This window comes from Daphnia carinata, chromosome 6, assembly GCF_022539665.2.
Source record: "Daphnia carinata strain CSIRO-1 chromosome 6, CSIRO_AGI_Dcar_HiC_V3, whole genome shotgun sequence".
NCBI lineage: Eukaryota > Metazoa > Arthropoda > Branchiopoda > Diplostraca > Daphniidae > Daphnia > Daphnia carinata.
In genome coordinates, this window is record NC_081336.1 from 874 (window position 1) to 22463 (window position 21590).

General features: G+C 42.0%; 5 protein-coding genes and 2 pseudogenes across 5 annotated transcripts in view; 4 read left to right on the forward strand and 3 right to left on the reverse strand.

Annotated features, from left to right (window-relative positions):
* Positions 1-532: 532 nt before the first annotated feature.
* Positions 533-1836, forward strand: LOC130689405 (alpha-(1,3)-fucosyltransferase C-like; annotated as a pseudogene).
* A 1152-nt stretch (positions 1837-2988) lies between these two features.
* On the reverse strand, positions 2989-4289 carry LOC130689404 (protein Star-like; annotated as a pseudogene).
* Positions 4290-5990: 1701 nt separating this feature from the next.
* Positions 5991-7892, forward strand: LOC130689406 (lactosylceramide 4-alpha-galactosyltransferase-like). The gene is made up of 3 exons (XM_059495640.1): positions 5991-6099; positions 6542-7208; positions 7269-7892. The coding sequence occupies exons 2-3, from the start codon at positions 6729-6731 to the stop codon at positions 7848-7850; spliced, it is 1062 nt and encodes a 353-aa protein (XP_059351623.1). The 5' UTR covers positions 5991-6099; positions 6542-6728; the 3' UTR covers positions 7851-7892.
* Positions 7893-8307: 415 nt separating this feature from the next.
* Positions 8308-9699, forward strand: LOC130689402 (N-acetylneuraminate 9-O-acetyltransferase-like). The gene is made up of 5 exons (XM_059495858.1): positions 8308-8468; positions 8530-8785; positions 8876-9074; positions 9154-9385; positions 9462-9699. The coding sequence occupies exons 1-5, from the start codon at positions 8308-8310 to the stop codon at positions 9697-9699; spliced, it is 1086 nt and encodes a 361-aa protein (XP_059351841.1).
* A 611-nt stretch (positions 9700-10310) lies between these two features.
* On the reverse strand, positions 10311-11618 carry LOC130689401 (uncharacterized). Its single transcript, XM_059495569.1, has 5 exons — positions 11294-11618; positions 11040-11203; positions 10791-10932; positions 10555-10724; positions 10311-10484 (listed from the first exon to the last, which is right to left on the reverse strand). The coding sequence occupies exons 1-5, from the start codon at positions 11616-11618 to the stop codon at positions 10311-10313; spliced, it is 975 nt and encodes a 324-aa protein (XP_059351552.1).
* Positions 11619-12026: 408 nt separating this feature from the next.
* Positions 12027-21590, reverse strand: part of LOC130689400 (lactosylceramide 1,3-N-acetyl-beta-D-glucosaminyltransferase-like) — an 83999-nt gene continuing 74435 nt past the window's right edge. The window contains exons 2-4 of the mRNA XM_059495851.1: positions 12649-13600; positions 12385-12589; positions 12027-12297 (exon numbers count right to left, since the gene is read on the reverse strand). Coding sequence (XP_059351834.1) covers positions 12075-12297; positions 12385-12589; positions 12649-13501 — 1281 coding nt within the window. The 5' untranslated portion in view covers positions 13502-13600 and the 3' untranslated portion in view covers positions 12027-12074. The remainder of the gene's footprint in view (positions 12298-12384; positions 12590-12648; positions 13601-21590) is intronic.
* Positions 13785-15159, forward strand: LOC130689407 (uncharacterized). Its single transcript, XM_057512354.2, has 5 exons — positions 13785-14076; positions 14145-14320; positions 14385-14579; positions 14650-14889; positions 14959-15159. The coding sequence occupies exons 1-5, from the start codon at positions 13827-13829 to the stop codon at positions 15103-15105; spliced, it is 1008 nt and encodes a 335-aa protein (XP_057368337.1). The 5' UTR covers positions 13785-13826; the 3' UTR covers positions 15106-15159.

The following is a 21590-nucleotide window of genomic DNA, read 5'->3' on the forward strand; positions in this document are numbered from 1 at the left end:
GTTTACATTGCCTAGTTTTTTTTTCTGGTCATTTAATCGTATCCTAAGTTTGATTGGTAAGTTAAATGGTAGATGGAACGAATATGGAATGTAGCTTAAATCTTATTTGCCCTTGAATTTCATGCGCCGATTTCAGATTGTTGCTATTGGCTTTATCACCGTTTATCGGTAACGTAGATTAAATTGCATTAAAATCTTTCATTCCCATTTTCCCTATTGATTTCAAGGTCGTGTACTCGCCAATTTATACTTTATTTCCTCTACATCCAAAACAGATTCTAAATAGTTTGCTAATTTGAAATCTGCGTACACTATCATGAAAAATGAATCCGACTAATCAAAAACGAACTCCTCCTGCGCTACTCAATTTCTGTAAGGGCAGCTGGAGTCAGTCCCAGCCCAAGTCTCGAACTTATGTGTGCGTCTAATTGTTTTTTTATACCTTTTCTAAACGTCCAGCAGTCTGATGAGCTCGATAGCTATCCAAAACACTATCTCTAACTACCAATTTTTCACAACGAAGCCGTTTCAAATGGCTGGTGGATGTTTACCGTCTCGAACCATCGCGCATTTTGGCGGAAAGAAAAACAATGTTTTAGCCAGTCTCTTGTGCTGCATCTTCATTGCCGTGTTCCTAGTCCGTCAAGTAAACGTCAACAGTGGGTACCAATTTCAAATAACATGCCTTCATCCAATACATTATCGGCTAGTGGCAGTTGGGAAATCACGTTCAAATCACAGCCAACCATCAAAGCATTAAACCACTGAAGATGATACTCTACTGGAACAGTTTCTTCACTTCAAAAGATTACGTTCAGTTGGACAGCAGCCGTTTATAAACCTGAAATGCCCCACAAACAAACAAGGTTGCGTAACGACCGACGATCGCAATTTGTTCAACGTGCTGACGTCGTCATTTTCTCCATTCAACGGGTGAATTTAAGCGACTGCCACTGCAAGTTTCCCTCACCAACGTTCGTCTTCTACGAAATGAATCGCCATCGACGACAGGATCCCATTCCTTTGCTCAACAACCGCACGCGATTCGGATTCTTCAATTTGACCATGACCTACCAAACTCGATTCGGACGTAGTTAATCGAGACGCCTATGGAATGGTAGTGCCAGAACAACTTATCCTCTGGCTATCCGAAATCACGGAGCAATAGCACCACGTCATTAAACGGCAATTATTCACCTGTCAACATCAACGGCAAGAAGAAATTAGCCGCTTGGTTTGTTTCAAATTGCGTCACGACCAGCCGTCGTGAAGATTACGTGAGAGAGCTCGTCAAGTACGTTCCGGTGGACATTTACAGCAATTGCGGGAATTTGACGTGCGAAAATCAGACACGCGGCCGTGAAATGGTTCGTGACGATTACAAATTTTACATCGGATTCGAACATGCCCTTTGCACGGACTACGTGACGGAGAAACTGATGGTCGGTTTCTTCTATGACGCCGTCCCTGTAAGTTAATTTTGTATTGATTTTAATGAAATAAAATTGTATGAAAATGTTTACGTAATTTATTTTTCAGGTGGTCAGAGGTGCCGTGAATTACGCGGAATTCGCACCACCGCATTCGTTTATCGACGTCAACGATTTCGCTTCGCCCAAACAACTGGCCGACTATCTTCTCCTGTTGAACGAGACGGACTCTTTGTACGCCCGTTATTTCGACTGGAGGCGTGACTACACCGTGGAACTGTATCAGAAACGCGGCTGGTGTCATCTGTGTCAACTGGCTCACGATGATCAACTCCCGTCCAAAGTGTACGACGATATCTTGACGTGGTGGGTGGACGACCCCAAGAACTGTGATCTGCCTAAATAAAAGAAATTATTGAATTTTGAAAAGAGTTTCCTTTCTATAATAAATCTATCGAGAACCGGTCATTGGAAGGAAGCTTACGAGCATAGGAGTTGCACGAGATTGACGTGCGCTTATCCATCTTTAACGTTCTTGATGAGTGTTCAGCTCGAGGGAAGATTCCACCCTAGATGTGAAAAATGTCGGATACACGGCCTGTTTCAATAAAAAATTGATCAATCAGCGAAACTGATATAGCATTAGTCATGTTTGCATTCATTCTCGACGCACATCACGATGAAACGCAACTACTGTCGATGGTTAACTGTCGTTTGGAAATGCTCTCCGTCGCATCTAGCTCTCACTAGTTTACCCTTCGTGAATAACGCCCTATCACGTCTGTAAAAGAAGGAAGGAAAACGGATGTTACCTGCTGATTATTAACGAAACGCAGGAAAGGACGACCACCAACCTCTTCAAATTATAAACAAAAGAAACTTTTTGTACAGGTATGGCCAGGTGTGGCGATTGTTAAGCGGCGGAGGTGAAATAAAACGAAACATCCCTGCTCACACCTGTAAATGCTACTGTCACAGTACAGGCCGTTGACACCGATGTTGCCCGTCACGATAGCCTCGACCTAAAGCTTCGAAAAAAAAATGGCGTTTTTCTTCTGATTGTAGCCCTACCCTCTGCTTCAGATAGAAGAAAGGGAAAGGTGTAGGAAACTGCGGCGGAAAGAATAATGCTCGCAAAACACGTAGTTTTGGGGGCGTTTTGAATCGTTTCTTTTTCTTTCTCTTTTTCTTTTTCACTCTTTTCCCTCTTTTTCTTTTCAATCTCAATTCTTACGTAAGGGTGAATCAGAGCTACAGGTATAAATGGATGCTGATGGCATTGTAGTGGACTTGCTTGTTAACTAAATAACGCTAACAGAGCAATATTAATGGAAATGAAAGAATCTCTAACACCTGTACTTGAGAGTTCTTCATTCGTTTATTCGCTACAAGTTTACCATTTATTTACATAATTGTTCAACACATGGTGACATCCCGACACGGATGGCGAATCAAAACCATACGATTATTAATTCGAAAACGCAAGATTGAAAATTGAATTTTGCCCTTTTTGTGAATCGATCATGCCATTAGTCTATTACCAAAACTTGTCCATATTATCTTTTGCCTAAATCAAGAAAACAATTAGGCCCTGTGTATTGTCAACAAGAAAACGGGGCAAAATGAAAGACGCTAGAACATTTGCAAATAAACGACTAATTTAATTTTGCTTTTACCCGGCAAAAAATGTATGAAATTTTCCTCCTAGACAGATATTAATCGCCACGTCCAGCTAAGTGTTGATTAAATCCTTAATGAAGATGACATCCCGTGTGAAGCGGAAATCAAATGCGCCAACTCTAATAAATCCGCTTGCTTCCATGAAACGGGACAGAGCTTCCTGACCATCCGGTATATTATCCCATTCCACTGTTAGGGCCTTACATACAAACATGCAGGACAAATAAATACACATTATTCATGTCCGCCATTGTTACGCTTGTGCAAGTACCTTAATGTCAACTTTGTGCCACGGTATAGTTTTGAGGATTTCGAGCTCGTGGCCTTCGACATCCAAACTGAAAAAATCAACCTTAGTACGTCCAACTGCCAGCAGAACAGAATAAAAAGGAAAGCATTGGACTGTCACTAGATTAGGGTCGATTCCAGGTTCCCCAGGTTCCTGCAATGTTTTGGCCACACCTTCGATGTGACTTAGGCCACTGTTCTGTTTTGGTTGAAAGCTAACCTGAATGTACAAATAAGTATATACATTTGCAAATCAAAATTACTCAACGATTCATGCTTGTTGCCAGTAGAAAATTGATTGTATTAACCTGAGTAGGATACGGTTTAAGCTGAGGCAGATTGGTAAAGTCCATGCTTTACGGTTGCGTGACAAGAGCGATTCGAACACGAGTGGATTGGCTTCGATTAAGACGCCACTCCAGTTGAATTTACGTTCTAGATCGATAGTATTCGAGAGATATTCACCATCTAGGGCACCACATTCCACAAAAAAATCCTTTCGTCTGGAACCGCACAAACAATAGTAAACGTTTTGTAGGATAGGATGCGAAAGTTTACTGGATGTTCTAAACCTGATTTTCAAGAGTCTGAATATGACTCCGGTTTGTCCTGGCGATCGGTCATCACTACCGTCCGAAGCAAGTTTTAGAGGCACGTCTGGCGGGGAAGGTTTGTTCAGGTAATGTCGTCGGATAGTTTCGATAACGCAAGGATGATCTTGCGGCAATTTATTTGCATTCATGTAATCTATTACGCATTAAACATTAGAAAAATCCGAAAAAAAACGTATAAAACTTTAAAAAACTAAGTAACCTAATGTGCATTCTTGCTTGTAGAAAATTTTTTTCGGTTTCTCGAATCCATTGGGTTCGTTTATTAAATTGTACCATCTCTGATGAACAGGGACGAGAGATGACGTTTGGGCCACTCGCTCGCTATCGTAAGTAGCCTGGGATTGATCGAACTCTCGATAACCATACCCACCGTTTCGTAGACAAGTCAGTAAAATAATAATGAACACTAAAATAACCACACACAACCAAACACGAAGTTTGGCCCGGAAAACCATAAAGAAGTAGCGAGCACTCATGACAAACTACACTTTTAACAAGACAACGTTGACTACTTGGATGAAGCCCTCTTGCTCAAGTCCAGGAGCACGTATAGCTGTGGTAGGGGCCTCTCTGTGACTCTATAACCTAGCATTCCCTATTTTGATTCAGGGAGCTGGGCTGCTATATCATCGATATCGACAAGAATGTGAGTGGAAAGTGGTGTGAGCTGTACATTCAGTTTTCGATATTGAAGATCGACAAGCCCATCAGATTTGAGCCGCCGAAATCCATCCTTAAGGAGTTGTGCCCGGCGGGGGTTGGGCCTGTCTTTTTGATGTGATAACGTTTTATAATGAACCAAATTAAGATTCGACGGCTGGGCTTCAAATGATCTCGTCCCTGTAAGATTGTGGAATCGTACACGTTGATGCAATTGAGCGTTCTCTCCACCCCAACCCAGAAGGCATTTGACTAGTCGTTAATAAGTTGAAATCGGTAGCAGAGAACCGGTCACTCTGGTTTGGTTGAAGAGTTGCGGGCAATAGTCTGACACGTAAATAGAGATGGATTCAAATTGCTGTGTCCTTCAAAATTAAAATAATTCAGAGTTTAACGCTGGCCCCGCGGGTAATTTTTAGGCCATACTCAGCAGATTGTTTGTTGTTGGTTGTGGTAGGAGGAATGCGGGCATAGGAGTTGCACGAGATTCACATGCGCTCATCCGTCTTTAACGTTCTTGATGAGTGTTCAGCTCCAGGGGAGATACCTCCCCTTGCTCTGAAAAAAAGGCCGGATACACGGCCTGTTTCAATAAAAAATGGTTCAAGCAGCTAAATTGGTAGCGCACCAATCACGTTCGCATTCATTCTCAATCGCACATCGCGATGAAACGCAATGACTGTCAATAACTAACAGTCGTTTAGGAATGCTCTTCGTCGCATCTAGCTCTCACTAGGTTACCCTTCGTTAATAACGTCCTATCACGTCTGTTAAAGAAGAATGGAAAACGGATGTTACCTGCTGATTATTAACGAAAGGCAGGAAAGGACGACCACCAACCTCTGCAAAATGATAAACAAATGAAACTGGTTGTGCAGGTATGGCCAGGTGTGGCGATTGTTTAGCGGCGGAGGTGAAAGAAAGCGAAACGTCCCTGCTCACACCTGTAAATGCTACTTTCGCAGTCTAGGCCGTTGACACTGATGTTGCCGTCACAATAGCCTCGAGCTGAAGCTTCGATAAAAAAAACAATGGCGTTTTTCTTCTGATTGTAGCCCTACCTTCTGCCTTCAGGTAGAAGAAGGGGAAAGGTGTAGGAAACTGCGGGGCAAGAACAATGTTCGCAAAACAGGTAGTTTTGGGGGCGTTTTATTTTAATCGTTTCCTTTTCTTTCTCTTTTTCTTTTTTACTCTTTTCCTCTTTATCCTCTTTTTCCTCTTTTCCCTTTTCGATCTAAATTCTTATGCAAGCGTTCACGTCACTTCACTAACGCCATTTTTTTTGCCATTGTCGCAGTCTCTTAAATCGTTTGATTGTCTTCAGAGGCTTTTACCTACTCAATGAAACTATTAATCAAAGATAGCAGTAGTAAGACGTTATGAAGGAACAGTTTTGGTCTTCGATTGATTGTTCTATCAGATGAAAGGTGAGTTGTGAGCAGGTTGGCATAACCTGCAGATCAAAATCGCTCAGGGTAGAGAAACTCAAGTCTATCTCGTAAGTGCTGCGACAATCCTTAAAACTTATCTTATTTATGAAACAATAACACTCGAATCGTTCTCTGCCTTGCTGACTTTGCATTTAAAGAAAAGAGGGACTTTAGGATCGCTGCAACGGTTGCTAAAGTTGAGAGATAACGGATTGTTTTGATGTCGAATCAGCTGACCGTAAACGATCCCCTTTGTTTCCATCATAGCCATGAAACGAGAAGAGCCATCTTTAAAAAAAAAATGTAGTCACCGAGTTTTAGTTGAACTTTTCAAATTCAGTTGCTCGACTCTCTTCTTTTTTGAATGCTTAAAGTACCGTCAAGCGCGTCGGTTAACGATCTCCAGTCGCCTTTAATCTCCATAAACTATTGTCCGCAGTATTGAGACGAGCTGAACGATAGATTCCACAACATCCAGAGTCTGGCCACAACATCCGGCACAGTCGCAAGTCTCTTTCATCCATTACGTTGGCACAAGAAAGTCCTTTAATCACAACGAATCCTACAAGGTACTTAACAGTATTCGTCTTTAATTTTATTAACTTTTCGTCGATCATCGTAGAGCCATGCATCTTCGACGAACGAGACCCCAACAGCTGATTGCTATTTTATTGGTGACCCTTTTCATTTGTGTCTACTTGGTGACGTGGCCAAGTGCCGCTCTCAATCAAGAAGAAGATCAACAGGACAGCCTTGCTGGTCCGGCAACATTATCGGCTGCCCAGGAACATCTGAACATCGTCCGATACGAGGACATGGTCAGATGGGGACGCAACAACAAGACATCATCCCCATTCTGGGCATCTTCCATCCTATCGGACGATAAACGCATCTATTTTCACGAGACCACAGGTCGTGATCGTTTGAATTTGCGCCAATTGTGCGCTGTGGAATCGACGGCCAAAGAGAACCCTGGCCGATCGGTCCAGATCTTTTTTCAAACGGACCACGTCAATTTAACGAGCGGTCCATTCGAACTGATCTTGAACACTTACCCAAACATCGCCGTAGTTCTCATCAACGCTAAAGACTACTTTGCGGCAACGGTACCAGTTTAATAGAGATTGATTTTAATTCTCTTAATTAAAGCAACTTCCTGTTAATAGCCGTTGGAACGTTGGTACTCTCGCGGTGTGTGGCGAAAGAGCCCTTACAAAACGGAGCATTTCTCCGATTACATCCGCATTCTCAGCTCGTTCAAAGGCGGAGGAATGTACATGGATTTGGACTTTGTTACGCTCAAACCTTTCGATGCCGACATCTTTTGGAATTTCGTTCCTGAAGAAGACGATGGCGTTCTCACAGGCTCTTCGTTTCATTTTCAAAAAGGACATCCAATCATCCGCAAGATTATGACTTACCTGGCCTCATCGTACCATCCGAAAGAATGGGCGTATTCGGGTCCGGCCATGATACAGTCGGTTGTGCTGAAATATTGCCACACTAAATTACCGGAACCGACGTATCCTCTTTTTTTATGCCCGCAGATCAAAGTGTTGCCTAAGAAATACTTGTACCCGTACAAGTTTGCCGATTGGAAGTGTTTCTTCGAGACCAATGTGAGCAGCAGCGACCCGATTTTCGAAAGCTACGCTGTTCACACGTACAATAAATTGTCGAAAAAGAGCCTATCCTTGTTGAATCCGATCAATTGTACAGTCAAATCGCCCGCGTTCATTGTCCGCTGACCTACGCTCACGCACTTGCCGATCTGGAAGTGGACTTCTTCTAAGTTTTCGTTTTGGCAAATGTTTTCCTTTATTTATTCGTGAACAATGCTTGCCTATTTACCATGACGTGTTACAGCCAGAGTTGAATACATTTACATGACGGTCATGCCCTTTATAAAAGACTGGGAATGATTTTTAGCTTACGCATTTGATTGTGGCTCAATGGCGGATGTCAGGCGTGACTGTCTTTTCATCGATCGACGACTTGGCTTTAGCTGGAATTGCTCTTGTTTTGCCACAGTTCTTCATATCCAGCGGGGCACAATTGGCTGTTTTTTTCCACGGCAGGCTCGGTTTGCAGCTTGTCAGAGGCATTACGATGGCCGACTTTCTTTGCGTCCAACGCAACAAGTCGTTGCTCTAATCGTTGGAAAAAGATCTGCTCTTGAAAGAAACGGACCGAATTTTGTGCGCAATGAGTGACGACCGGTGGAATCAATTTCGTCCATGGGTGCTCTTCATCGGTTGCTGTTTCCTATTCGGCCTGTTGTTGTTGGCGATCTTCGTGTTTAGCGTGCCATCCCGCAGAAGAAACGAACGTCACGAATCGCACAGAGACGGTGGGATTACCACACGGTAATAATTGCGGAACGTTTGTTCTATTTGATGAATGCCATGCATTTTTCGATTCGTAAAGGACAGAAGAATGGCCCCTTTGCGTAGGAAACCGTCTCGTCAACAAGGGTTCACATTACGAGAAAGAATCGGCCGGAAATCGTTTGAAATCGAAGACCACGCCGTGCAGAGTTCAGCAATACAAGACGGAGCAAGTGGTGGCATGTCTAGACGAGCTCAACGACCTAGAGAATGTTATCGGAAATCGAAGCAGGGAATTGCATTTTGCGTTCATCGGTGATTCCCGAACACGGCAACAATTTTTCAACTTTGTCAGAGTATCAAACGGACCAGAACGTTTTATTGTTGCACGTTCAAGAAACGCTTGAACACTGATCCTCTTATTATTTTTTACATTTCGTTTTCAGTTGATTCCGCAGTACGACAAGACATCGAGCCCCATTATAATCCCCGAAAACTATCATAACGACGTTGAGGTTAGCAGCGTTCTGCTCAACATCCGAGTGTCCTTTAAATGGCGACCGCTCGTCAGCGATGACGTCACGGAGGAGATACGTCGGTGGGTGAATTCTAACGAAACCGACCGGCCGTATTTGATTTTCCTCGGTACAAAATGCCCAGACTTTGCTTACATAATCTTTCTTATATTTTTTTTTTTCGTAAAACGTATGCCTAAACGTGAAAGGTATGGCAGTATGGCACATGCTTCAGAGCGAAGGCGCGGACTACCAACTGTACCGGAAGAAACTTTTGAATTTGGCTCCGGTTCTCGACCAATTGGCGAACGAGAGCCAAATCATTTGGCTGAATCAATACCCAAGTGTAGATTTCAATAAAGAAATTGGCGTCTTTAAAACCGATGGCATTACGTCAGAGAAAATTCATGGCTACAACGAAGTTGCTCGGCGTTTATTCGAGTTAGTCACCTGGTCGGCATAATGCATCTGAAATTTAAATTCATTAACGCATGCGCGTTGATCGTCTATTTATTAGGAATCACAGCAACGTTCGCGTATGGGATACGAGCAATTTATTTGCCGAAGAGTACGTCCGCGCTTGCGCTGTTCTGGAACGAGACGAGCAATCATCGCCGCTGAGAAGATGTCCCTCCGTCCAGTACAATTGCAATGATTTTTTGCACACGGGTGACGTGGCTCTCTCCCAAGCCACGCAGCTTTTAGTGAACGACATCTGTAACGTATTTGACCTGAATAGAGAAGCTGGTGTCTGAGTTGCAACAATTGGTTCGTTATAGGTTCTCGCATAATTTCAGAGTGAGTGTGAAAAATGAACTTGAAAAAGTGTGCTCAATGTGACCCAAGCATCTCATGAGTTAACTCCTGTTTTCCACAACACTGAGCTGTATAAAATGTGAGGTACTACTCGGTTGAGCCACTTGCTCGTCAACTGACGTTGGCATGTTTTTGCTGCGAGTCTCCAGCACTGTGACAGTTTTCATTATGAGGGGCGTAACTAACTGAATACTTTCCAATTTTACGTCTCAAGTTTGTTGCTGAGCAACACAAAACTGGATGACCTTCCGTGAATCAACAGTTCGATCGGCAGCGTCAAGGGGACAACGTCTTTGGGAAGTAATTTCCCTACGTGCAAAACTGTGGGACGTGCCTGTGAGGTGAGTATAATTATGAGCGTGAATGCCCTGTGTCCGAAATTTGTATTGGGCTCATTTTGGTAGACAATTGTCATTGAATACAAACTCAAAAGGCCAACGCATTGTTTGGTAGGGTGATCGGTGAAAATTGAAACAGGAAATTTCAAAAGTAATTCGGACTAGTAAGAGAAAGACGCAGCAGACGTCCATCACATAGTTGATGGGTCCTTTTAGCAATAGGTCCACTCAGTCGTGGTATTTGCTGGGCAACATTTTCGTGGACATGGAATTTTCAGTATTCCTTTTGTATAAGTTGGCCTGCCGACAAAGAGGCCATCTTTCCTCTGCGTCGGATACGGCTTACTATGCGGGATTTTTACACAGCAATAGCTATCGTGAGCCATCTGCATGTTAAGCGCATCAAGTTTATCAATTACATTTGTCTCAGAGCTGAAATTCTCTAAACAGGTTTACCAGGCTAGTTGGTGCTATGGGCCAAAAGAGTCTTTTCAGTAATTTTTGGTCATAGTCACGTTCGTGCCGATGATTTTCATGGAACATTTTCTGCGCTGCGTTGACAATTATCGAACGATTTCGGATCATTTTCACTCCCCAGATACCTGCAATTGTTCGAAATAGAGCGTCTTTGTGATTTCCCTTTGTAAAACAGCCTTGAATCGAAACGCAATTCACCTCAAGGAAGGGTGCACAGTGCCGAGGATGGTCTCGCATGATGTGAAAATCTCGGTCGCTTGCCAGCCATTCACGAACGGCGTCCTGTTCACGAGTTATTATCGCAGTGTCCGAGTCACGGGACATTAACATGTCCACCATCTCATCCAGTAATGGCAGCTAATTGAAAATGTTATATTATTGAAGAACCCATCTGATTTTTTTTAAATCCAGAGTTTTTAAGCCGGCCTATCCGGTATCATTTTTTGTTTAACTAAATGACTTACCCAGCGCCACGTCATGGCAAACAAATCAGCCAAATTGAGTTTCTTGATCACCTCAGTTGCATTGCATAAATCGATGTGGTCTGCGAAATCTATGGTGTTCTCAAGTACTTTCCATCCTTCAGCATCGTCCTTCGTTAGATTGTGATAAATCCTCACCACCCAGCCTTTATTCATTCATTTTTGTTCATATTTTTTTTATTAGCCGATCTTTGTTCGCACATGATTAATCCTTTTTTTATTTGAATTTTCCTTACCTGGATAGGCCGTAGGGACGCTATAGAGTGTCTCGTTAAAGTATTTTAAATATTTGCTGGCAAAAACTGGCGCTGATAAGTTGCCATAAAGTGAATAGCCAATGACTTTTTGATGCGGACCTCTCCGATCAGCATGGTGACCGCAAACTGATTGGAATGGCCCCGTATAGCCATCACGAAAAGGGTTGCCTCTTCGAAATTGATCATGCAAATCAACCGGAGGTAGTACGTGCATACACAGAACTATCACGGCCAGCCCCAGAATGGCCAAGAAAACGGAACGTTGGGTAATACGGCGATTGAGGAGCCATTCCGAGCATCTCATGGTTTTACTCTCAGGTATAAACTTAGATGCAGAAAATATTAACCTCTACTCGTGCTCCCACTTAAACGTCAACTGACAATTTTCAATCACAATTTTGGCTGCCAGTTCCGCTCTGTAACTGTTTAATATGGACGGAAGGGGGGGATAGGGGCGGAGCAATTCAAACACCTTCGCACTCATTTTCGGTATACGAAGCATAGGGGATGCAAGTCTAGGCGGAAAACAGAACCCCATTCGATTAGGAAGCGTTGACAGTTTGTAATAAATGAACTAGGAATTCGATAGCTTGTGCAAGAGTAAACGATTTTGAGTTTCATCTACAACGAAATGTGGAAATGAAGAAAGGAAGCATAGCGCTAAAATGATGACGATTACAATCCAAAGACGTGTGCCACTATAATCGATCTGTATTGCTAATGCGCGGTTGTTGCAGGGCATTCCTTGCCGGCCTGGGATCTAAGGTTGTGACCGGGCAAAGTAAAATTCTATCTCTTTCGTCGGATCGGCAGTTTGATTGGCACCATCAAGGCCCTCGATAACGCATGGCGTTACGTTCTTATAAAACTCTGCGCATGCCCAATGTGACTTGTTTGAATGCTCAACCGAATCCGTTAGCCAAGTAATGGAGTCGTGAACGTAACAAGGCTCTGGAAGTTGATCGGCATATCCGGCTAAAAATCTTCATGTGAATGGTGCCGCAAACAAAAATGGACAAAAGATGTTACTAGACAGAAATGAAATATCTTCTTAAACATGTATATTGTACCTGTCTGAGACACGGACTGCAATCCCGGCTTTGCTCGTGCATAGCCCGATGAGATACGCATCGTCAAACAGGAAATAGGGCGTCGTTTGACAAGCTGCCAATAAAGGCTCCATCGCACTGCCTGCCATCAAAATAGCAGCTCCCATTGAATAGATGGGATACTTCGACCACGGCCAAACTTCCAGGCTGATTTCAAACTTCCCGTCTATAGAAAAACAAAACATTTTGAAACAAATGGTATAATAGAGACTGGCGGCGTCTTACCTCTTCGCACTATGCTGTCCGACGCCGTTCCATAAACACTTGGCTCAGCTGGATCGAGATTTTTCATGACAGTTGCTAAATTTCTTGTGTTGATATAAACGTCATCGTCCACTTTCAGAAAGAAATCAATTTTGGAACAGTGATGGTTGATCCAATTCAAAAGACCCACTACTTTCAACGTTTGATTGTAGTAGACATCGACCATGTCCATTTGAAGGATGTCACCGTACGTTGAGCTCTCCGACTCGATCTTGTGTTGCGTGTCCCGGTCATCTGTCCGCCCAATGACGAAACCAAAGCCAGCAAGATTCACTGATAAGCCTGAATCAATTTGCAATTGACGTAGCCAAGTCTGTCGGATAATGTCCCGTTTTTCGAAATAATTCGGTGCGGAAATCACGGCCACAAAAAGCCTGCGAAGACCGTGAACATTGTCCGTTCGACAAGGCCGAATTTCGATGGGATAATTAAATGATCTGACATCGTTAAATACAGGCCCGAAATCAGGTCGTATTGGTTCAACGTCACGTAACGGTTTCAACTGCAATCGAGTCACGACGTACTGCGTGTAGTTGTCTACTCCGGGATAAGCAGTTTCACGCAATTGGCTGGCCAGGTATTGGAAGAATTCACGACCGACGATCACAGTGTTCTCGTTGGACGTCCATTTCTGTTGGCTCTTCGCTAAAGCTTCTTTGAAATGGTCTATCGACTGGGCGTGGCTATTACTGCGGACAAGGATGTCACAAAATCCTTGAGCGACGTCCCTTTTGTAAACGGCTATGGTGATGTAACTGACGACGATGCAACAAAATAGAATGAACCCTTTACGAAACTGTATGGCAGTACTCATGTCGTTGGACGAGTTAAATCTGAACTGAATCTTCTAATTTCCTGCTGGAGTGGGTTTGTTCCACCAACATTTCACGGGTGATACCTGGAATGGTTTGAGCTATACTTGTTTCATCGTGTGACATATTACACTACCTGCAATTTGTTTCTAACTGAGAGCCAATAAGATGGTGACTTGAGCTTATAAAATAGATGGATGGACGCTCAACTGGAACGGACTTTGTTCCGCCATCACCGAGCAGCCCCGCCTTTTCTTGATGCCTACCTCGATTCAGGATAAAGTGCTAGGCCAGATCGTGTTGATTGCGAAACGACGAGTGAATACCATGAGACCGGGTTGTTACATTTCTCTGTTCCGTTGCAAACTGCAGTTATTGAGTGCCTGTTTCATCGTGCTGTCAATTAGTCTTTTACTGATTTATCAAAGAACAAACGTCAATGATAATCAACCGTTGATTTCAGCTAAGCGTGATGACATAACGGCCGGTGTCATCGACAGCAATCGTAAATTCAACTTGATGGATGAAACTTCTGGATTCTTCGAACGGCTATTCAGCAACAAGGAGTGCACGTTAGGTAACAAATCATATTGTGGAACGGTGTTTCTTTTCAACGTTGTTTTTTTTTTGATGGATCGTGAGCAGATTACATGAACGGCAATAAACTGCCGCAAGATCATCCGTGCGTCATCGAGACTATTAAACGCCATTATTTGAATAAACCATCGCCACCAGAAGTTCCTCTGCAACTCGATTCTAACGATGATAAAGATCGATCTCCAGGACAGACAGGTGTCATATTCAGGCTCTTGAAAAATCAGGTTTGAAATTAGAACACATTTTTTTTAGCGTATTTTAAACTACTGTTTGGATTGGTGATGATAGACGAATGGATTTTTTGTGGAATGCGGAGCTCTAACTGGCGATGCGATGTCCAACACCATCGATTTAGAGAGGAAATTCAATTGGGGTGGAATTCTAATCGAAGCTAATCCTGAAGCTTTTAAAAAGCTATTGTCTCGTAACCGCAAGTCGTGGACACTTCCCATCTGCCTTAGCCTGGAACCTTTTCCTACTCAAGTATGACGCATTTTGTTCTAGATGTATTTCCATGTGGGTGTACCAATCACGATGTTTCTTATTATTCCAGGTGATTTTCCAACCTAAAAGTGTCGATCCTGGCCACAGCCACATCGAAGGAGCGGCTAAAACGTTACAAAAACCTGGAATACCTGGCATCGATCCTGATTCACTGACTATTCAATGTTTCCCGTTGTACTCTGTTCTACTAGCAGTTGGACGAACAGCAATCGATTTTTTCAGTCTCGACGTCGAAGGTCACGAACTCAAAATTCTTGAGACCATTCCCTGGCATAAAGTCAACATCAAAGTATATTTCAATCATTTCTTAAGAAACAATTAAATACCTGTTAATTTCACTTTTGTTTCACGATGAAAGACGCTGACAGTGGAGTGGAACAACATACCGGAAGGAGAGGAAGTCCTGTCCCGTTTTATGGAAGTCAATGGATACATCAGCATCGGTGCATTTGATTTCCAATGGACACGAGATGTTATTTTCATTAAAGATTTGATTAATGCGTAAATTTGACTGTTATCCGATCTGAAATTAAACAACAACAAAAATGAATGGAGAGCAAGTGATGGACCTGTGCGCTTTGAAAGGAAACGGAGCTGATGCGTAAAGCGCGAAGCAACGAAGCACGACACCAAAGGGCTGTGAAGCTTTTCATTAGAAAAGTACTAAAAGTTACAATGAACGCGCATTTATGCATAAACCAAAGGAGCTTAAGTTGCCCAAGTAGAAAAAACTGTGCTGCTCGACTGACTTAAAAAAAGATCCTTAAATAAGAATAAAAGAACAATTTCAGTATTAAAAAAGCTATAGCCTATTCAAATGAATAGTATTCAAGGACATTTCAATATCATTTCATGCGTCTCTCCATAATAGCAAACTCTGTTTTATTTTACGTAAAGGTGTTTAGTTGGGATAGCCATTAGACATACCTGACGCGAAAAATGAAACTGGAAAGTACTTGGTTTTCGTTTTTTCCTCCAGACAGTGAAGTAAACACAATGCACTGTGTCTGGTGATCCTTTCACAACTGTGTCTACCTGGGTTAAAATCCGCCTACTGCCATTTCACCGTTGCCACCTGATGGTATTTGGTATGGTATTTTCTTTCGATGGCAGAGCGATGCCGGCTTGAATGTCACCCTTTTTATTTTCATTCGCACTTTGTTTATGCGATAGCGAGCAAAGATGGTAATGTACGTGCTTAACTCACGCTAAACTTGTAAAAAAAAAAATTTATTTGTTTTAAACGGCGATTTGTAACGGAACTATTGTTGTGCCAAGGCGCTTTGAATTTCTATCTGCGAATGCAAATGAGGTTAATGTCCCTGGCGAGATTTCAGTAGTGATCTTGTCTGGGTTCTAAAAACAAGTCGTCCTTTTCTTTTTTTCCCGGAGGGATGGGAATAGGAAAATTAGTGAATTATAACCGCTGTAATTATTTAAATTTCAACGCCCATTCCAAAAAGAAAAAGAACAAATACCCAACTGTGGGGATGGGTAAGACGATCAATAACTTTTGAAAAGGTTTCTCCTTTTGTCGTAATTCGTACCCTTCCCCTACAAAATCTAAATTTTCGAGGGGAAACAAAATGCAAATGAAACCTGCATCTCCGGCGAGATTTCAGTAGTGAAAAACTTGTCCGAACTCGCCTTTTTTGCGATGGGGTAGGAATAGAAAAATGTAACCATAGCAACTTCCATTATTTAAATTTTGACGCTTACGAAAAAACACGGCGCAACTATGGGGAGGGGTGAGTAAATCAACTACTTGGATTTTTCTCTTTTTGTCGCGAATCGTGCCCATCCCTAAGAAAAGAAAAAAAAAGTTAGCGCTAGAATTTAGCGCTACTCCTCGCAATAGTGCCGGTATGATTTCTTTCTCAGAAGACGTAAGAAAATTGCTTCCATAATTAAGAAAATTTGTTTTTAAGCGTGTAAAAAGATTCAGTAATTACGTTTGTTTCGTGATTCGCCTGACATCCATTTTTGTGAGCTTAGCAGATTATCAATCGTATTTTATTTTCTTTGAAATTGACTTTATGTCAGGGCAATTAAGTATGCGCCCTGCTTCTTGACCACTTAATCCTCTTATGCAATGTCGAGTACCATGAATTTAGAGAGAAAATTCAACTGAAGGGAACTATGCTATGCATGCTATCGCAAATCACGGACACTTCTCATTTGTCTAACCCTGGAACTTTTTCCCACTCATGAAAAACATTTCGTCTGATGGGTATTTCCAAGGTGATATCGATTTAGTGATAATCTTCTCATTCTTCAATGTGACAATTCATTCTGTTCTATTGGACGAACTGCAATTGGTTTTCTTCAGTATTGACGTCGAGGGTCATGAACTCAAAATCCTGGAAATCATTTCCTCTCATAAACTGAACATCACAGTAAATAGTATACGTGAAATCGGCGATAGCCTAATTATTAAACAGAATTTATTTTTTTTACGGGAGAACGTGAGAACGAAATTAAATGTGGGGAAAATGGGTCTAGCGAATGTACACCAAAGCCAAAAGCGTACGCTAAAGTATCGCAAGGCTATCGACATTTTGCGATAAAATGTAAAAGCCTCAGCCCGCGGAAACAGAGAATTCTATATAGCATTGCAATTGTCCTGATACAACTCCAGAATTCATTATCCGGTTGATATGTTAACGTCGAGAGGTTCGAACAATTACACCATAGCTCGCGAGGCGGATAGAGCACACATTAGTCGCCTTAAAAAACGTAATACGCACTCGAGCTAAATACGACAGACTTACGTCAATTGCAACAGGAAAACAAAAATAGCCATACAACTTTTTATTTTTAATTTTCTTTTTTGAAATTGGCCTTAGTTGAGGATATGGTGGACACATTTGTATCAAGGGATTCGGACGGCCACGTAATACCTAAGGAGCCAGCAGATTCCCAGTTCTGCCAGCACATTGCAGCAATCAGACATATGTTTATTACCTCTAGCTACTGAGTTTGCTTCTTTATTGCAAAGTAGACGGTTAGGAAAATCCCGAGAAAACCCCCCGAGCTGAGAATATCGACATTCTTTCACGTGCCATTTTAGCACCTGTGTAAACCATAACTGTATACATTACTATTTTTCATTTTTGTTTCGATCACGACGCATAAGCTATAAGTAAAAAGTGGTGAATGAATTGCTAATAATCATTTTAAACATGGGCATCGGGTATCGGACGCCCTCCCCGGTTTACCTTTTTGTAACGATTCATCTATAAACGTTACCTGTAAAAGCCTGTGAGCTTGGTGACATTATTCTGATCATTCTGAGCGGAAATCCTGTCAGAAGAGCACACATACAGTATATCATGACAAATATTGGTATTCCCTAACGTCTGGTGCCAACTATAAAATTGATTCATTTTCTAAGCTAAAATGGGGCTTAGCATCACTTTTTCTAATTGCCAGCAAACCATGTGATTCCAACTATGAGTGGCTAATATGGGCAAAGTAGAGCTCATTTATTTCGCTTTAAGTTCTGCTTCCTCATTACTTCTTATGTCTTTTAAGGCAGGGCGGCGGGATCCAAGGCAATCCAAACCAGCGGTTGATTTTTTTCACTCAGGAATCCCCATTCACCTTGAGATCTATTGACAACATGGCCTCTTTTAACAACTACTTCAGTTGGACTATGACGTACTTGAAGCATTCCGATATCAATCATCACTGCCAACGTCTCCGGCGTGCATTTTAAGGCATCGATGAACGAATGCGGAGGAGCGATCTGAGTATAATTGGCTCCACCGTATACGATCGGTACAATGTTACGTTTCATAATCTCAAAAAACTTTTCCGTGACATAATCGTCGCACATCGAATTTTCAAAAGACAAATAAAATTTGTATTTGAGTAGAAATAGTATTTGAGTAAATAGGACTGACGTTGAGTAAAAACATCGAGGCTGGCGACTCTTGCTTCATAAAGATGAAACGTTGGTGTGGTCGTCTTTTAAAGTAAGGTAATTCAGTTAACCAGATGACGTGCATGTTCATGATGATGGCGTCGTAATCTTTTAGTGGCAAAGCTGATTCGTTGTGGAATATGCCATATTGGGAAACGTCGCATCCATGTCGAACAAACGGCTCGTGACCTGAACGGAAAACGGCTGTTTCGATTCGTTCTGGACTGTTCCCTATCAAAATAGATTTTAAATGATTGCGTTTGCTGGTTGTCAATGCCTTGTCGAGTTCCTGATCCGTAGCTAGGGTCTCTACAGAAATGTTTTCTTCCCTTTCAAGCCCTTCACTGAGACGTCCTGTATTACCTGCATAGTATCTTGTTTTTGAAATGGTAACAACGATAAATATTCCTACGGCCGGGGAGGGAATGTTTCGAATAATTGCCCTGTACACTCCGTTTAAAGACAGGGCTACATCCATTTCATGGTGTAGCATTTAATGAATTCGTACATGGCTAGATGTTGTGCTGACTACTGTTATGTCTACGGTATACGTTCAATGTATGCTCATGTATTGTTGTGCGCCCAATACACAATTGGTAGCATATTGTGCGCACAACATTACAAGGGAGCGACATAGAAAAAACTTAAAATAGTCACCGGTAAAGGACCTAGACGACTGATACTTATATACACGGTGCGACAGCTTTAGAGCCAGCAAGAGTGTAGGCCTTAGCGTTCACAGTCGTGGCCGGTAAAATGAGAATCCTATTGGTTCCTCACCAAATTTCATATTTACTTTCTGTTTACACATCACTTCTGTGTTCTGCTGCTTTAAAAAAATAAAAGGTGGGTATTTTCCGTTCTGCAAGTCAGGGGTATTTGTATATACTTGTCGAGTGGATGTCGACAGCTATCTTTATGGCTTTTTGCCACCTGCAGTCATATTTTGAAACATGATTGTTTCATCGTAAGTTCTGCAAGCTCATCTTGATTCTTCGCTTGAGTCAACAGCACTAAACCAGGAAAAGCAAGTTATGTTTTGTCACCTGTTTAATGTTCACAAACGTTACTGTACTACGTAATAGAACAGCAGCCGCCATCTGAATTGCCGAGAATAATGATGGCCCTTGACCACTAGTCGTGAATATAGTAAAGTGGCCCCACCACAAGAAAAATCCAGGCTACAGCAAATAATACGAAAATAAGCAACTGAAGTGGCATTCGACAACCCCACGATAAAGGTTTGGTTGTCCTTGAATTCAACCGGATAACTGATTGCCAACAAACCAAGGGCTTCTCTCCTTTTCTGTGAAAGATGACTCAGACTCATGCCACTGTCATAAAAGGCAGAAGAGTTATTGCGTTGGCTGAAAAACAGTTATTGCGCAATAGATGCTTTCGTAACCAAAACCGTTGGCTTCAAAATTATTCGACAGACAGATACTGATATGAACAGAGACTAAAAAACATTATTTTCGATTGCCTTTTCCGATTGCATGATCAGACAAGTTGCAACGTGTCGGGTCGGTGAAAGTAAATTTTCTTCTTTTGGGGAATCCAATCTACCGTATACAAGGGTCAATGTAGTGTCGAAAATCAAAGGCTTGGATTTGCGTGTGGTATTAAATGTACTTTATAAGACATTCAGTTAAAACAATTCGATTACAACAAATGAAACAAAGGCGGTATTATATACCAAGAGTCTAGGTGTCGCTAATTGTAAAAGAAGTGTGCAACGCATCCTCTTCGGATCGACAGGATGATGAGGATCGCTGAAATGAATGACGTTCAATAAACGTCTGAATTCGGTCTCAGTGTCTTCTAGAAGCAACCTTTCATAAAAGAAAACAGTGCCGTTTTGAATGTTTCCAATTCAACCGACTGCGTGATCGGCCCAACATCCTCCATGTAATCGACGTAGTTATCTGCTGCTGTCATGATCCTTGATGAATATTGTGCATTCACAATCTAGATCCGCAAAATTACCATGATATTGTGTTGTATAAACAAAAATCTTGAAGTTTCCTAGACACAGATCACGATCGAAGTTAAGAACAACGATGATCAGCCAATTTCATAAGTGCTTGGTGAACCCGAGGACCGCAGGACTGGACTCAAAAAAAAAAAAGAAAAATGAAAAGAGAGAGGGAACGGAGCATCGGAAAAGGCTGCTGACACTTCAGTCTAATTGTTAAAAATGAAGCCTTGTCACATTCCAGAGGAACAGCTTGAATAAACACGCTGCGTTGTGCGTTTCTCCTCTGTCATTCGTCGTCTTCGATTGTGAGCTTGTCAAACGTTTTGGAGAGCTAGACGTTAGGCATGACATCTAGCACCATTCAAATCCCAATAGTTAGCAACACTATTTGTTTTCTGGTACTTTTTGCATGCTAGCGAAGCCCATACTAGTCTGTTACAAAGCAATAGGAAACTTTTATCCCCACCCAAAACAGTAAAACGCAGGCTGCACATACCATGTGGATAAAGAGAATACACCACTTTAAAAAATACGTGTTTGCCTGAAAATTCTAAAATATTCAACTAGCAATGTCAAATTTCCGCTGTAAACATATAAAATAATTTTGGGGGCAGCCGGAAGTGATAGGTCACAAAGTATGGGTTTGAACGTCCTTGTCTCTTACTTTCACTGCGTCGGTCAAGCCGTTGCTTGAAGGAAGCGCCCAAGAGTTTAAGCTGTCACTCCTTTGTGGTTGCCAACAGCTTCGCATCTGCCAATCGTGATAGTTCCTCAGCGTGCATCTCTAAATTGCGCCCGAATATCAAACGAAAGACATAAACCTCGAAATTTTTAAGTAGAAGTACTATTTCTAAATTTCTACATTCAACACTGATGTACTGTTGAGTATCTACAGGATAGTGGCATTAATCTAAAAGACAAAACAGAATAAAATCATGATGTGATTGAGTTTTAAACCATTCTTATACCTGTTTGCATTGCTTAAGTTGTTGCCATTGCCCTATTTCCTGAGTTCTGATCTCACTCTTGAGTTCTGGCATTATTCAAACTGGCAAGCTGTCGAGGATTCGACAACTAGCTCTCGAAA